A 17,843-nucleotide genomic window follows, 5' to 3' on the forward strand; every position below is an offset into this window, starting at 1 on the left:
CCAGCATCTCAGATTCAAACAGAAATCAACCCAGTGCATTCAAACCACCTCCCTATCCTATTGTCAATTGCTTTCCACTGCTTATGAAAAACCATCAGTGCTCCTTAATGTAACACTCAGGCCCCCACGATCAGATTCTATTCTCATCTCTTTCTCTGTTTCCCAGCAAGATCCATGGACCCAGCAACACTGACCCTTGAGACAGACTGGGAATGAGATAGAGCTGGCGTCAAATCCTGACTCCTCCACGTACATGCTCTGTGACCTGGGGATAGCTTTGCAGCCCCTCTGAACCTCATATATCAAATGTGAATGGAAATAATAGTACCCACCTCATAGGTGTGTTGGGATAAGGGCATGTGATAACATGGGGCAGACTTGGCAAAATGCCTGGCACCGAGTAGCACTTTATAAATAGTAGCTATTATTATTAATAATAAGCATTTAACACCTCCTCTGTGCATAGCTCTGTTCTAGAACTTTTGCTGGAAAATTTATATTCTGCTTCATTGTCCTTGGTCACAAGGTAGAGATGGCCCATTTCTCACCTCTGTGCCAAATTCAGTCTCCAATTCTTTCTCACTGGGACGTCGTAAGCGCCTGGGCCGAGGGGTGGGTATTTCCTGCAGCAACGCACTTTCTGCTTTGGACTAAAAAGTCGAACAGAAAATTATTGCTACATCACGTCAGTGATGCTATGAAAATCTTGGTCACCATCTTAGGAGAAAATAAATCAGTAAAAAATACACGTTATACTTCTTTAAGAGATAAGAACAAAGATTTAGAAAAAGGATGTTAAATTCTTAAGTATAGTTTTCATCTGTGCCAATATTAAATACTGCATTAACATTTAGAACATGAAAAACAAATTTAACGGTATTCAAATCCATGCAGTTTTGAGCAAACAAAGCAAGCTAGACAAGACCAGAAGCATTGCAGTCAGCACCAAACAAAATATTCCTGTGGTTTCTCTCACCCTTGCAGCTTGTAATTTCTCCCTCATGCGTTCTCTCATGGAAAATTCTGCAAAGCCTGTTCTGGAAGCTGAAGGAATTGGAGGTAAGCCTAAAACAATACAAGAAAATTACTTTAAAACATTTTTTTTTTCAAAGGGAAGATTAGATTGAAAAATGGCAAGAGAATGTAATTTTATTTTGCAAATTTAGAACTTCACATAAGCAATCATGAGATAATGCTGATAACCATCCATTTGATGTAATAAGGACATGTCTTGGCTTCTTTAAGACGGACAGTGAAAACCTCGGTCCTATCAAGGCTGTTACATTGACTTAACTAAGAATAAAACGAATGACATTTGACTATTCAAGGCACAGACACACTTACCAATTCAATTACCATTGGGAAGAGGTTCTCGAATTTGTTGATTTGAGAAACAGGCTTGTCGGATGAATGGATGGCTATTGATTTCGGAGTTCAACTTTCAACAGCACTGATAACTTCAGTCAGAGAAACCTTTTCTATGAGAGGTTCTATAGCCCTGGGATATCCCATACAGACAACACATATTTTGTACATATTATTAAACCTATACATAAATATCATGAAATGTTGTTCAGCTATTTTGTGTCGGGCTCTGTGATAATGTGTTGAATGCATCTTCTCGTCAATCTTATGCCATCCCTGCTAGGAAGGATCACCTGGCACCTTGAAGATGAAGACTCTGAGGCCCTCTGTGATAACTGACTGGCATGGCGATTGCACACCTAGGAAGTGGAATGCTTGGGATTTGGTCCCAAATGCTCTACACCATTATGAAAGAGGTGGAAATAGAACAAAGCATTTGGGGAACAGAATGTTATGCTTGGAGCAGAGAGGCTGTACTGGGATGAAGTAGAAGATAAGATTGCAGAAGGAGTTTGGGGTGAAGTCATGGGGAGCCTCTGATGTCACATGAAGGAGTCTGGAATATATTCTCCATGTGGTGGGGATGTCTTGAAGGATGTGGAGAGAGGAGGAAGTGAAGCAGCATTTTCTGAGCTGTTCCTGGGTCTGCAGGTACAGCATGGTTGGAGTGGAGGCACCAGGGACCCCAGCTGGGATACCCTGGTGAGATAATAAAGAGGGAGTCTGTGGGAATAATTGCGAAGACGCCACAAGAAAAATGATACAGTTGTCCCTAGGGACGATGGCGAGTAGGGCACTAGTTCTCCCAGCAGTAGCAGCATCTTCTGGGCACTTGGTGGATGGGCAAACACTCAGGCCAGACAGACTCGGTGAATCAGAACCTGGAGGTGGAGCCACCATCTGGGTGATTTAAAGACACACTCAAGTTGGAGGACCCCCGGTTTAGAGCAAGAAAGAGAAGGTGAAGGTGTCTGAGGTTTTGACTGAGGTGAGTAGGGGTTTGGGGTTCCTGAGAAAGAGAAAAGAGGAGGGAAGCCAGTCTGGGAGATACTGAAGGGGGTCACTTTGCAGCTGGAATGAGTCTGAGGTGCTGGCAGGATATGGAAATGTGTGCTTGTCCTGCACCTGAGCTCCGGGAAGGGGTCCAGGCCCCAAGATGAAGACTTAGGAAGCGTTTCTACCGTGGTGATGTTAACGTTTTGAGAAAACCTTTCCCGAAGGAGAGAGTGCAGAGAGAGGAGGCTTCTGACCCTGTAGCCATTGGCACTGTTAAGGGACGAAGGCTAAAAAATGAAAGCAATAGAGAAGGCAAGATGATTTATTAGCAGGTGGAAGGAACTGTGGCAGAGAGAGGAAGTGATGATGGGCAGAGGCCACTGTGCTGGCCCTTCGGCCTCCGCTTATGCAGAAAAGCGATCCTGGGCTTTGGAGCTATTTCTGCAACTTGGCCACTCAGTGCTGAGGCTGGGCTTCCTTCCTTCTGTGTGATAGAGAGATGAAAAATCCTACTTCATCAGGCACCAATCATGCCATTTCCTCAATGCCTGTAGGAAAGCATGAAATAATTGTAGTGAAGATCACAGTCTTGCATGTGTGGATTGAGGTTCAAGTTCTTTAGAAGAATCTCCATTAGCTCGATAAAAAGGCCTTTGGCATTGTTTTTCAACTCACGTAAGAAATCAAGTCATTATTTCCTATTTTAAAGATCATCTACCCGTGGTAGATCATATCTCCATGTCAAAGTCCCAAGACTTGTCCTGTATCCCGTTTGTCACATTTTGAATTTATATATTTGTGTGGTTATTTGATTAGTACCTCCTACCTCTCCCAGGTTCTATGGTTTTCAGCCACAAAGGGTGGGCACAGGTAAGTGTCACTAAATGCGTGTGGACAACCTAGGCTGATAAAGAAGGGCTTCTAGACTGGACCCCCTGGGGCTTGCCCATCCTGTTCTCTGGCTGATCACTCTCTTTGCTTCTGTCTCTAGAGAGCTGCCCTTTCATAGTTAACAAGGCATGCTTTTGAACGTGAAAAAAAATCTTGTTTATTTACTCCCATTCCCCCTGCTTTTTTTTAAAGAGATCTAGTTTTTCAAATTGACTTAAAATAGCTATTGTGCACATGGAGCTCATTAGAATAATTTTATGAATTATTCTTTAAAAGAGAGACAAGATATTTTATTTAAACACTATCTCTTCTGACTAAAGAAACCAAAGGGGCTTCTTTAGTACGTATTAGTTTTAAAAAACTTGAAAAATTCTCAAGTGGTGAAAAGTAGTTCTTGTCTGAGTTTTTCAAAACTCTGTGTTAGTGAAAGGCATTTGGAGGGCATAAAGATTTCCAAATCTGATCTGTACAGTTAGGTGGTGAGATGTTATTTTCCCAGCTAGAATGTGACCTGCTTGAGGGCAAGGACCATGTTGGTGACTTTTGTACCTGGCACCTTGTAGCACTATATCAATAAAGGAAAACACACGAAGGAACCATGAGGGTGTGAGAGATATTATACTTAAAGAGGGATTTCAAACAAAATAAATGTAATCCTCATTTGGATGAAATCAGATGATGACAACTTTTTTCTTTTTAAGGTAATATTACTACCATGATAACCATGGAAACCAAGTGTACTAATTCACTCCCTTTGACCTAATAACTAATAGGGCTTAGGGACTTTCATTTTTATGTTGGTAGTCCATGGCAAACAGAGTGTCTTTAAACAGCTAGAAACACGAAGACAATCCTCATAAGACATTTTTCCACCTTATTGTCAGTTACTCCACTACATGACTAACCAGCTACGTGGTCCCAGACTGACTCTATTTGTCTTTCCCTGGGGCTAAGAAGTGATTTGCCAAACTTGAAAAAGGGTGTGATTTCACATTTACTAAACAGGCTCTGTGACACAGCTAAGAAAATCTGGCATGCATAAAGTTTCCACAGGATCCAAGAGTGCAATGAAAATAATTTTTTAAATTATTAAAGATTTGAGTGGAGGACATGCAAGAACTTACGGGTAATGAGAGAATTTCAAGACATTCCATTAAAAATATATACATAATGTCCATTAGTATGAAATATGGATTCCCTTGGCCATGTGATGTTTTTCATCAGAGGCAGCAGGGATTACAAATTCAGCAACACTGCACTGGCTGCTCAGTAAACCCGTGAATCCCAAAGCTTCATTATCCTCGTGCTGCTTCCAGATCTTCTCCGTGCTGTCACCTTTTCCTGTCACCCATACTCACTGCACCCTATTTCTCTCTCCTTACGGACTGCATCACAAGTTGGACGTGTTCCATTTTTCTTTAAACCACTTCCATTATACGTGACCCCTCAGAAAACAAAGTCTTCACTCCACCATCTGGAAGTGCTCCCCTCTTTCCCTTACTTTTGCAGACATTCCCACACGTCTTGATAGACCATTTGTTCTGTGAATCACACTGCCCAGACCAGAGCTCTCTGTATACATTGGGGTGTACAAGGACTTTCCAAGGACTTGACATAAAATTTGAAATGCAGTTCAGCCAGCCCTCTGTGTCCATGGGTTCTGCATCTGCTGATTCAACCAGGCACAGATAGAAAATGTTTAGAAAAAATTCCAGAAAGTTCCAAAAAGCAAGACTTGAATTTGCTGCAAACCAGCAACTATTTACATAACATTGACATTGTATTAGGTATTATAAATAATCAAGACATCATTTAAAGTATACAGGGTGATGTATGTAGGCTATATGCAAATTCTATGCCATTTTATATAAGGGACCTGAGCATCGATGGATTTTGATATCCACGGGGCGGGGTGGGGCGGGGAGTGGTCCTGGAACCAATCCCTGTGGATACTGAGGAATGACTAAGTTGGTTGGATTTGAGTTGGTACTATCTGAATTCACAGATTGTCAAATAGGAGAGTGTGCCTACGATTCTTGGTTAATTACCTCACTCTTCTACCTTTCTATTCTAAAGAATATGCTACTGGAAGCTTTTATTTATTTATTTTACTTCTTATGATTAATACATATTGAAGAAATTTTACAGTACCTTTATGTCTTCATCAGTTGTGCATTATTGATATTGATAATAAATAACTCAATCAAAAATTCAACTTGTTAAGATGGTGAGCAGTGAAGACTTTTTTTTAAAGCTATTTTTTTTATTATCTATTTTATACATATTTGTTTATATATGTCAATCCCAATCTCCCAATTCATCCCACCACCACCACTTTCCCCCTTTGGTGTCCATACGTTTGTTCTCTACATCTGCGTCTCTATTTCTGCCTTGCAAACCGGTTCATCTGTACCATTTATCTAGATTCCACATATATGCGTTTAATATACAATATTTATTTTTCTCTCTCTGACTTACTTCACTCTGTGTGACAGTCTCTAGGTCCATCCACGTCTCTACAAATGACCCAATCACGTTCCTTTTCATGGCTGGGGAATATTCCATTGTATATATGTACCACATCTTCTTTTTCCATTCGTCTGTCGATGGGCAGACGAATTTATGCTGCTTCCATGACCTGGCTATTGTAAATACTTCTTCAATGAACACTGGGATGCATGTGTATTTTTGAATTATGGTTTTCTCTGGGGGTATATGCCCAGTAATGGGATTGCTGGGCCATATGGTAATTCTATTTTTAGTCTTTTAAGGAAGCTCCATACTGTTCTCCAAAGCGGCTGTATCAATTTACATTCCCACCAACAGTGCAAGAGGGTTCCCTTTTCTCCACACCCTCTCCAGCATTTGTTGTTTGTAGATTTTCTGATGCCCATTCTAATCGGTGTGAGGTGATACCTCATTGCAGTTTTGATTTGCATTTCTCTACTAATTAGTGATGTTGAGCAGCTTTTAATGTGTCTCATGGCCATCTGCATGTCTTCTTTGGAGAAATGTCTATTTAAGTCTTCTGCCCATTTTTGGATTGGGTTGTTTGTTTTTTTAATATTGAGCTGCACGAGCTGTCTATAGATTTTGGAGATTAATCCTTTGTCCATTGATTCGTTGGCAAATATTTTCTCCCATTCTGAGGGTTGTCTTTTCGTCTTATTTATAGTTTCCTTTGCTGTGCAAAAGCTTTTAAGTTTCATTTGGTCCCATTTGTTTATTTTTTTTTTCATTTCCATTTCTCAAGGATGTGGGTCAAAAAGGATCTTGCTGTGATTTATGTCATAGAATGTTCTGCCTATGTTTTCCTCTAAGAGTTTGATGGTGTCTGGCCTTACATTTAGGTCTTTAATCCATTTTGAGCTTATTTTTGTGTATGGTGTTAGGGAGTGTTCTAATTTCATTCTTTTACATGTAGCTGTCCAGTTTTCCCAACACCACTTATTGAAGAGACTGTCTTTTCTCCATTGTATATCCTTGCCTCCTTTGTCATATATTAGTTGACCATAGGTGCGTGGGTTTATCTCTGGGCTTTCTATCCTGCTCCATTGATCTATATTTCTGTTTTTGTGCCAGTACCATATTGTCTTGATTACTGTAGCCTTTTAGTATAGTCTGAAGTCAGGAAGTCTGATTCCTCCAGCTCTGTTTTTTGCCCTCAAGATTGCTTTGGCTATTTGGGGTCTTTTGTGTCTCCATACAAATTTTAAGATTTTTTCTAGTTCTGTAAAAAATGCCATTGGTAATCTGATAGGGATTGCATTGAATCTGTAGATTACTTTGGGTAATATAGTCATTTTCACAATATTGATTCTTCCAATCCAAGAACATGGTATATTTCTCCATCTGTTAGTGTCATCTTTGATTGCTTTCAACAGTGTCTTATAGTTTTCTGAGTACAGGTCTTTTACCTCCTTAAGTAGGTTTATTCCAAGATATTTTATTCTTTTTGTGGCAGTGCTGAATGGATTGTTTCCCTGATTTCTCTTTCTGATCTTTCATTGTTAGTGTATAGGAATGCAAGAGATTTCTGTGCATTAATTTTGTATCCTGCAACTTTACCAAATTCATTGTTTAGCTCTAGTAGTTTTCTGGTGGCATCTTTAGGATTCTCTATGTATAGTATCAGGTCATCTGCAAACAGTGACAGTTTCACTTCTTTTCCAATTTGTATTCCTTTTATTTCTTTCTCTTCTCTGATTGCCGTGGCTAGGACTTCCAGAACTATGTTGAATAACAGTGGCAAGAGTGGACATCCTTGTCTTGTTACAGATCTTAGAGGAAGTGCTTTCAGTTTTTCACCATTGAGAATGATGTTTGCTGTGGGTTTGTCATATATGGCCTTTAATATGTTGAAGTAGGTTCCCTCTATGCCCACTCTCTGAAGAGTTTTTATCATAAATGGGTGTTGAATTTTGTCAAAAGCTTTTTCTGCGTCAATTGAGATGATCATATGGTTTTTATTCTTCACTTTGTTAATATGGTGTATCACATTGATTGATTTGCGTATATTGAAGAATCCTTGGCAACTCTGGGACAAATCCTACATAATCATGCTGTATGATCTTTTTTATGTGTTGTTGGATTCTGTTTGCTAGTATTTTGTTGAGGAGTTTTGCATCTATATTCATCATTGATACTGGTCTGTAATTTTCTTTTTTTGTAGTGTCTCTGTCTGGTTTTGGTATGAGCGTGATGGTGGCCTCATAGAATGAGTGTGGGAGTGTTCCTTCCTCTGCAGTTTTTGGGAAGAGTTTGAGAAGGATGGGTGTTAACTCTTCTCTAAATGTTTGATACAATTCACCTGTGAAGCCATCTGGTCCTGGACTTTTGTTTATTGGAAGATTTTTAATCACAGTTTCAATTTCATTACTTGTGATTGGTCTGTCCATATTTTCTATTTCTTCCTGGTTCAGTCTTGGAAGGTTATGTGTTCCTATGAATTTGTCCATTTCTTCCAGGTTGTCCATTTTTTTGGCATAGAGTTGCTTATAGTAGTCTCTTAGGATGCTTTGTATTTCTGCAGTGTCCATTGTAACTTCTTTTTCATTTCTAATTTTGATTTGAGTCCTCTCCCTCTTTTTCTTGATGAGTTTGGCTAAAGGTTTATAAATTTTGTTTATTTTCTCAAAGAACCAACTTTTAGTTTTATTGATCTTTGCTATTGTTTTCTTTGTTTCTATTTCATTTATTGCTGCTCTAATCTTTATGATTTCTTTCCTTCTACTAACTTTGGGTTTTGTTTGTTCTTTCTCTGCTTCTTTTAGGTGTAAGGTTAGATTATTTGAGATTTTTCTTGTTCCTTGAGGTAGAATTATATTACTATAAACTTCCCTCTTAGAACTGCTTTTGCTGCATCCAATAGGTTTTGGATTGTCGTGTTTTCATTGTCATTTTGTCTCTAGATATTTTTTGATTTCTTCTTTGAGTTCTTCAGTGATCTCTTGGTTATTTAGTAACCTATTGTTTAGCCTCCATGTGTTTGTGCTTTTTACGTTTTTTCCCCTGTAATTTATTTCTAATCTCATAGTGTTGTGGTCAGAAAAGATGCTTGATATGATTTTAATTTTCTTAAATTTACCGAGGCTTGATTTGTAACCCAAGATGTAATCTATCCCGGAGAATGTTCCATGTGCACTTGAGAAGAAATTGTAATCTGCTGTTTTCGGATGGAATGTCCTATAAATATTAATTAAATCTATCTGGTCTACTGTGTCATTTAAAGCTGTGATTCCTTATTAGTTTTCTTTCTGGCTGATCTGTCCATTGGTGTAAGTAAGGTGTTAAAGTCCCTCACTATTACTGTGTTACTATTGATTTCCTCTTTTATAGCTGTTAGCATTTGCCATATGTATTGAGGTGCTCCTATGTTGGGTGCATATATATTTATAATTGTTATATCTTCTTCTTGGATTGATCCCTTGATCATTATGTCATGTCCTTTCTTCTCTCTTGTAACATTCTTTATTTTAAAGTCTATTTTATCTGACATGAGTATTGCTACTCCAGCTTTCTTTTGATTTCCATTTCATGGAGTATCTTTTTCTATCCCCTCACTTTCAGTCTGTATGTGTTCCTAGGCCTGAAGTGGGTCTCTTGCAGACAGCATATATATGGGTCTTGTTTTTGTATCCCTTCAGCAAGCCTGTGTCTTTTGGTTGAAGCATTTAATCTGTTCACATTCAAGGTAGTTATAGATATGTATGTTCCTATTTCCATTTTATTAATTGTTTTGGGTTTGTTTTTGTAGGTCCTTTTCTCTTTTTGTGTTTCCCAGTTAGAGAAGTTCCCTTAGCATTTGTTGTAGAGCTGGTTTGGTGGTGCTGAATTCTCTTAGTTTTTGCTTATCTGTAAAGCTTTTGATTTCTCTGTCAAATCTGAATGAGATCCTTGCCGGGTAGAGCATTCTGGGTTGCAGTTTCCTCCCTTTCATCACTTTAAATATATTGTGCCACTCCCTTCTGGTTGTAGAATTTCTGCTGAAAAATCAGCTGTTAACCATAAGGGAGTTCCCTTGTGTGTTATTTGTTGTTTTAAATAATTTTTCTTTGTCTTAATTTTTGTCAATTTGATTACTATGTGTCTTGGCATGTTTCTCCTGCCTGGGACTCTCTGCGCTTCTTGGACTTGGGTGGCTATTTCCTTTCCCATGTTAGGGAATTTTTGACTTTAATCTCTTCAAATACTTTCTTGGGTCCTTTCTCTCTCTCTTCTCCTTCTGGGACCCCTATAATGCAAATGTTGGTGCATTTAATGTTATCCCAGATGTCTCTTAGGCTGTCATCATTTCTTTTCATTCTTTTTTCTTTATTCTGTTCTGCAGCAGTGTATTCCACCATTCTGTCTTCTAGGGCAATTATCCATTATTCTGCCTCAGTTATTCTGCTATTGATTCCTTCTAGTGTATTTTTCATTTCAATTATTGTATTGTTCGTATCTGTTTGTTTGTTCTTTAATTCTTCTAGGTGTTTGTTCTTTAATTCTTCTAGGTCTGCATTAAACATTTCTTGCATCCTCTCGATCTTTGCCTCCATTCTTTTTCCGAGGTCTTGGATCATCTTCACTATGATTATTCTGAATTCTTTTTCTGGAAGGTTGCCTATCTCCACTTCATTTAGTTGTTTTTCTGGGGTTTTATCTTGTTCCTTCATCTGGTACAGAGTCCTCTGCCTTTTCATTTTGTCTATCTTTCTGTGAAAGTGGTTTTCATTCCACAGGCTGCAGGATTGCAGTTCTTCTTGCTTCTGCTGTCTGCCCTCTGGTAGATGAGGCTCTCTAAGAGGCTTATGCAAACTTCCTGATGGGAGGGACTGGTGGTGGGTAGAGCTGGGTGTTGCTCTGGTGGGCAGAACTCAGTAAAACTTTAATCTGCTTGTCTGCTGATGGGTGGGGCTGGGTTCCCTACCTGTTGGTTGTTTGGCCTGAGTTGACCCAACACTGGAGCCTACCCGGGCTCTTTGGTGGGGCTAATGGTGGACTCTGGGAGGGCTCACACCAAGGAGTACTTCCCAGAACTTCTGCTGACAGTGTCCTTGTCCTCACAGTGAGCCACAGCCACCCTCTGCCTCTGCAGGAGACCCTCCAACAGTAGCAGGTAGGTCTGGTTCAGTTTCCTATGGGGTCACTGCTCCTTCCCCTGGGTCCCAAAGTGCACACTACTTTATGTGTGCCCTCCAAGAGTGGAGTCTCTGTTTCTCCTGGTGCTGTTGAAGTTCTGAAATCAAATCCCGCTAGACTTCAAAGTCTGATTCTCTGGGAATTCCTCCTCCTGTTGCTGGACCCCGAGGTTGGGAAGCCTGATGTGGGGCTCAGAACCTTCACTCCAGTGGGTGGACTTCTGTGGTATAGTTGTGCTCCACATTGTGAGTCACCCACCCAGCAGTTATGGGATTTGATTTGTGATTGCGCCACTCTTACCATCTCATTTTGGCTTCTCCTTTGTCTTTGGATGTGGGGTATATTTTTTGGTGAGTTTTAGTGTCTTCCTGTCGATGACTGTTCAGCAGTTAGTTGTGATTCTGGCACTCTCACAAGAGGGAGTGAGCGCACGTCCTTCTACTCCACCATCTTGAACCAATCTCAATAAAAAGTTTTTTAACATAGTAATATATTTTTTAAAATTCTGTGGGGGAAATGGAATGAAGGAGTTAGAGAAGAAAAGGGAATGATGTGAAATTCTAACTGTTCAGGGAGGGTTTGTTTATTATTTTGAAACAGATAATGGTGGTTCTCAAATCCCTATGCCATTTAGATTCCTTTGGATGCTTTAAAAGTGACATAAGAGTTTTATTTTAAAGCATTAATATTTACAATATGACATCAATAAAATCTTTTGTAAATATTTAAAAGCATGATAAAAACTCTTGATGGCAAGTTACATATAAGCAACATTCTTGTAGTGATCATGGACAAAAGGGCTGGGAGTACACTGGCCTGAACTGGCTTTTCACTCTTGCCTCTCTCCTCCCATGATAAATAATTTCCCACGGTTGTAAAATTCCAGGGATAGGATGTAAATATGGAGTTGAGGGGTAGGGAGAGCACAGGATGGAAGCCAGCTTGACTTCAGTAGGAAAACTTGGAGAGGAGCAGAGGTAATAATCTTAAAGACTTGAGAGGAAAAACGTAATGAGTGAGACAATCAGTTGGACTATCCCCAACTTCTAAGCTACTGCACTTGGATGTAAGAGCTTGGGATACCCTTTCAGCATTAGCAACCCTCTGTCAACACATGACTTCCTCAGCGGTCAGGCAGGAAAAACTCAGCATTAGAAAAGGGCCTGAGGTTAGTGGTGGTTGTCCCTAGGGTATAAGAATGTGAGTGATTACTTTCTCCTATTTCCTTCTCCAGATTTTCTAATTTCATTAAAGGGATGAGTATTGTGGAAATTTTACTACACAAAATGGAGGTCAAAACAGGCTGAGAACTGCAGGATCTGCCCTGGGTTCCAGCCCTAGCGCTGCTGAGAGCTCACCTGTGCTGAGGTTCTGCAGGGATTTCTTTGGTCAATTTCTTCTTTTCTGGTTCTTTCTTTCATAGTCCCATTAACATTTTTATTTTATATTAACTGAAAACTCAGGGTCTTATTCTGGCATATAAGTTTCCTTCTGACTCAGGGGGGCTTGGACCTCAGGATTTTGGCTCTGCCTGCTGCCCTTTCCTGCTTCTTTGTGCTTCAGCACACCTCCCAGGCTTGAAGATTATTATGGTCTGAATGTTTTCACCCTCCACAACTTCCCATGGTGAAGCCCTAACCCCCAGTGTGATGGTATTTGGAGGTGGGACCTTTGGGAGGTAAATAGGTTTAGATGAGGTCATTGAGAGTGGGGTCCCCATGATGTGATTAGTGTCCCTATAAGAAGAGGAAGAGAGACCAGAGCTCTCTCTCTCTCTCTCTCTCCATCACATGAGGACACAGTGAGAAGGGCCATCGGCCAGCCAGGAGAAGGCTCTCACTAGGAACTGAATCATCCTGCACTTTGATTTGGACTCCCAGCCTCTAGAACCACGAGAACTCAATGTCTGCTGTTCAAGCCATCAGTCTACGGTATTTCGTTGTAGCAGCTGGAGCCACCTGAGACAGGGACCATCAGTCTGGAAAAGACTGGGCCCGGCCAGCCCTGCCATTTGTCCCTGTGCTCCGGCATCATCATGGTGATGGCACGGGGCAAGAGGGCTTCCAACAGAACTGAGACAATGAACAGTGGTAAAGAACATCATAGATATACTTTGACATGACAATTTTGCCTCAGGTTGAGCCTTCCACATTGCCTTGGGCAGAGTGGAAAAAACATCAACGGCATTCAGGAGGGCCAGGTACTGCCTGGGAGATGCCAGGGTAACTGTGAGTGGTCTCAGAACAAGCTTCTCAAACTTTTAAGAGAGGAAATAATAGGTAAATCTTCTGAGCTTGGAATATTTTTGCGAGAGTTAATCTCTAACAGGATACTAGTACATGTTCTACCCAACCCACTCTTGGAAGTGCTAGGTTACGGAATCTAGTTCAAGCATTCCACTAAGAAATCTTTATTGAGCATGTATTATATGTACAAGGCAGTAGGGATATAAGAGTGAACAAAACAAATATCCCCACCTTCCTGGAGTGAAGTAGTATGTGGAGTATGTCAGATGGTGGTAGGTATATGGAGACAAACAAAGCTGGCTTGGGGATAAGGAGGGCCAGGAGGCAGGGGTGTATTGTAGTTTGGAGTGGCCAAGCAAGACCTTCAAGGTGACATTGGATCAGGGGAAGGAAATGAGGGGTCAAGCCAGGTGGGTAGCTGGGGGGATGAGCATTTTAGCTATAAGTCATATCTGGTGCAAAGACTCTGAGACATGGCCATCCTAATGCAAGACCAGAGCGGAAAGGGGAAACATGAGGGGTAGGAGATGGAATATAGGATAGCAGGTCATAGAGATAAGGGGGAGACAAACTGTGTAGGTCATTCTGCAGAATTTGACTTTAACTCTGAGTCAGTTGAGAACCATTGGAGGATTTGAACAGCGGAGTAACTTGACCTTACTTTTATAAGGCCACTCTGGCTGCTGGGGTGAGAATGGGGGGTGAGAATAGGAGCAGGGGCAACAGTTAGGAGGCTATGGCAACACTTTTTAAAATAATTGCAACACTTCAGATAGGAGTTGAAGGCAGCCTGGATCAGGACGGTAGTAGGGGAGGAAGTGAGAAATGGTCATACTTTCAATCTATTCTGATGCAGAGCAAACAGGACTTATTGATAGACTGGAAGTGGCTAGACAGAAAGAAAGGAGTTAAGGATGACCATAAGTTTTTGACCCAAGCAACAGAAAAAATGAAATGTCTATTTAGTGAAATGAGGATGACAAGGATTTCCCCACCCTCATGACATCCTTTAACAAGCTTTGCAAACTTCCAAGAAGAGTAATGGTATGTAAAGTTTCTGAAATTGGAAGATTTTTGTAGGAGAAACAGGTTAGGGTTGGAAGAAGGAGATCAGAAGCCTAGTTTCAGTCGAGTAGAATTTGGGTTGTCTCAAAATAGATCATGGACCTAACTAAATGTAAAAGCTAAAAACAGAAAACTTCCAGAAGGAAAATATAGGAGAAAATGTTCATGACCTTGGGTTGGGCAAAGAATTTTTAGATACAATCCATAATAGAAGAAAAGTGATAAATTTGACTCCACCAAGATTAAAAACTTTTGTACTTCAAAAGACACCATTAAGAAAATAAAAAGATTAGACGTTTACTTGGAGAAAATATTTGCAAATTATATACCTGATAAAGTACTTGTGTCCAGAATCTATAAAGAACTCTTACAATTCCACAGTAAGACAAAAAATCCAATTAATAATGTATAAAAATTTAAACAGACATTTTACTAAGATGATATACAAAAGGCTAATAAGCATATGAAAAAATACTCCATATCATTAATCACTAGGGAAATACAAGTTAAAAGCACAACGAAATACCACTGTATACACATTATAAAGGCTAAAATTGAAGACAGATAATATCAGTTGTTGGCAAGGAAGTGAGAAACTGGAACTCTCACAAACTGTTGGTGGGAAAGTAAAATGATACAGCCAGTTTGTAAAACAGATCAGCACTTTCTTATAAAGTTAAATATACATTTATCATATGACCCAGTTCATAGAAGCATTATTTATAATAGCCCCAAACTGGAAATAATCCAAATATTCATCAACAGGTGAATGAATAAATAAAATGTAGTATACCCATATGATGCAATATAATTCAGCAGTAAAAAGGAAGAAAATGTGGATAGATGCTACAATGCTTATAAATCTCAAAACCATGCTAAGTGAAAGAAGTCAGACACAAACCCCACATATTATATGGTTCTATTCACATGAAATGTCTAGAAAAGGCCTATTTATAGGAATATAAAACAAATCAGTGTTTGTCTAGGGCTGGGGGTGGGAGTGGCTGCAAACAGGCATAAAGGAACTTTTTGGGGTGATGAAATGTTCTAAAACTGGATGGTGGTGATGGCTGCACAGGTCTACAAATTTACTAATAATCATTGAATCGTATACTTACAATGGGTGAATGTTATGATATGCAAATTATGCTTCAATAAATCTATTAAAAATGTGAGCTGTCTTATGTGATTTGCAAAAGTGGGTGTTAAGTTGGTAGTTGCACATTTAGTCTGAAAGAAGCCCAGACTGGAGATAAAAGTTGGGAACTGCTCAGTTATACATACGATAGCTATATGATAGAATTTAAAGTCTTGAGATGACTGAGAGAATGAGTGTTGACAAAGAAAAGAGGGCTGAGCACTGAGCTTGGGGGCTCCAAGATTTAGAGGCTGGGGTGTAAGAACTAGCAAGGAGATGGAGAGGTCCAGCCAGCGAGGGAGAAGGAAAACCAGGAGAGTGGTGTCCGGGGAGCCATGTACAGAAGAGGAGAGAGCGTGAGCTGCAGGGAACGCAACTGAAAGTCAAGGATGGTAAAGATGAAGGACTGACTATAGAATTTAGCAAATGTGCGGCTCGTGGGGACCTCAACAAGGAGAATTTTGACAGGGAGGGGGGATGTGAATTAGAGGAGTAGGTTCAAGATTGGAGCCAGGATGGGAACAGACGACTCTGGAGGAATTTTGCTATAAAGGAGTTTTTGGGAAAATGTGTTTCCTTATAACTAATAATAATGATGGGTCTGTTTTATATTCTTTGTATTCTTTTATGAGATGGTCAGTCAGGTGGGGCACAAGACGAGACAGAGGAGAGGCTCAGGAAACAAAGTTGATCATAAACTCTCAGGTTCTGCAGCCCGGGGGCAGGACATGCCACGCAGGGCACATGGAAAGACACCAGGGTGGTCAGGAGCAGAAGACAGGAGGGGCTGAGAGCTCAGCTCATGGCCTTTCTTGGGATTTCTGAGGGAAAGACAAGGCAGGGCAGGGTAAGCAGTTTATGGTTGGCGGGTTCGAGTGGTTCTGGGGGGCTCTAAGCTATAGGGGTGGTCCCTAGTTGCCTGGTACCTGGCCCTGGGATGATCCAAGCAGAGGAATCTTGCTTCCTGGGGTTGTACTGACGCCGAAAGCTCAGGTTCTCTGCACTGGTGCCAGAACAAATCTGAGAGACAGAGTTCTGGGTGAAGTAGAAGAAGACAGCTTTATTGCTTTGCCAGGCAAAGTGGGCCACAGCAGGCTCCTGCCTCAAAAAAGTATGTGTCCCAATCCCGGAGGATTTGATGAGAAGTTTTATAGCAATAGCTCAGGGGGGATGTTGCTGACAAGATTAGGATGTGTGAAGGGCTTGCACTCCCTTAATCTCATCTCAGGTGCTCAGTCTCCTAATCTGGAGCTTTTTTGGTCCCTTTAGTCTTGCCTCAGGTGGTTTCCTGGCTGCTCTTCCCTTGATTAGTAACAGTTCGACTCCAGCTTTGTAACTCAGGGAAGGTCATGGAGGCTGGAGTCTTGCCTACAAGAAACGGGGGACGAAAAAGGCCTCCATGCCCAGGCAACCCACAGGACCTTCGCTCAGTTTCAGTACTGGCCAGACAGAGGAGGTGGGGCTCTGGATTGGTTATTTTGCATTAAAGTCATACTCCAGTCCTGACTCTTTGCTATCTCTAACAATTGGCTACTGTCTCCCCAACCAGAAAGGTTTTTTTGTTTTTGTTTTGTTTGTTTGTTTGTTTGGGTGCTTATTTTTAAGATGTCAAAAATCATAATATCCAGAAAAAAAGTGTATTGAATACAGCATACAATTTATTTTTACTTAGATAAATATTTTACTTAGTACTGTAATTTAGTCCCCCCAGTACCGTGTGAGGTAGTAAACTCCAGTGTTGGTGAACTTTTGATATTTCCTACATTCCCCAGTGTGCACCCTCTGACTAGAATGTTCTTCACTGCTGGGCTCCAAGGTAACTCCCAAGACCAGCTCCTTTGGGCCATTCTCCTCTTGTCTTATACTGAACTTTATAACATTTGTTTCCTGGGTCAGTCTCTCCAGGTCTTGGTGACTTTTAAAAAGTATGCCTAAAATAAGTGATCTGTTTCCTTTCATTTGCATCAAATTTCACTGGATTCTGAATTTTATTTTCAACCAATACTGAGAAATTGGCTCTGAAATGATGCTTTAACCAGAGAAACTAACAGGAATGGATAGAAAACAGATGTCGGTAATGAAGAAACTTATGTTCATAGGAAACTGCTTAACATTCAATAGTTCCTCCCTTAAGAGACGGTGCAAGTTGGAATCGTGGGGGAAATGTGTGTACTTTTTTCCTAGTTGTTTATTTGATTGGGAGCTATGTTCCTATTCGGTGAAATGCTTTCTGAATTTGGAAAGTCATGACTGTGTATATGTTTGAATAGCAGATTAGAAGCCAAAGCTTTCAGTGCATGGATTTACACTGCTGTTCATCAGGGAGATGGCCCCTCTGGGCGTGGGCCTGGTGCAGTGCGGAGGCCATGTCTTCAAGGATGCTGGTATCTGAGCATCTGACTACAGTCTGGACTTGACAACACTTGGAGACCCGCAGGAATGCTATAGGATAGAGAGGGTCATGGGTTCAAGGGCAGAGGCTGGGGTGGTAGCGCTGAGCAACAAGCCAAACCCATGAG

General features: G+C 40.6%; 1 protein-coding gene across 1 annotated transcript in view; it reads right to left on the reverse strand.

Moving 5' to 3' along the window:
* The window catches only part of CC2D2A (coiled-coil and C2 domain containing 2A), a 137,368-nt gene that overhangs the window by 102,567 nt on the left and 16,958 nt on the right, over nucleotides 1-17,843 (reverse strand). The window contains exons 5-6 of the mRNA XM_065877669.1: nucleotides 977-1,065; nucleotides 549-650 (exon numbers count right to left, since the gene is read on the reverse strand). Of these exons, the coding sequence (XP_065733741.1) occupies nucleotides 549-650; nucleotides 977-1,065 (191 nt within the window). The remainder of the gene's footprint in view (nucleotides 1-548; nucleotides 651-976; nucleotides 1,066-17,843) is intronic.

Source organism: Phocoena phocoena, chromosome 5 (genome assembly GCF_963924675.1).
Source record: "Phocoena phocoena chromosome 5, mPhoPho1.1, whole genome shotgun sequence".
Classification (NCBI taxonomy): domain Eukaryota; kingdom Metazoa; phylum Chordata; class Mammalia; order Artiodactyla; family Phocoenidae; genus Phocoena; species Phocoena phocoena.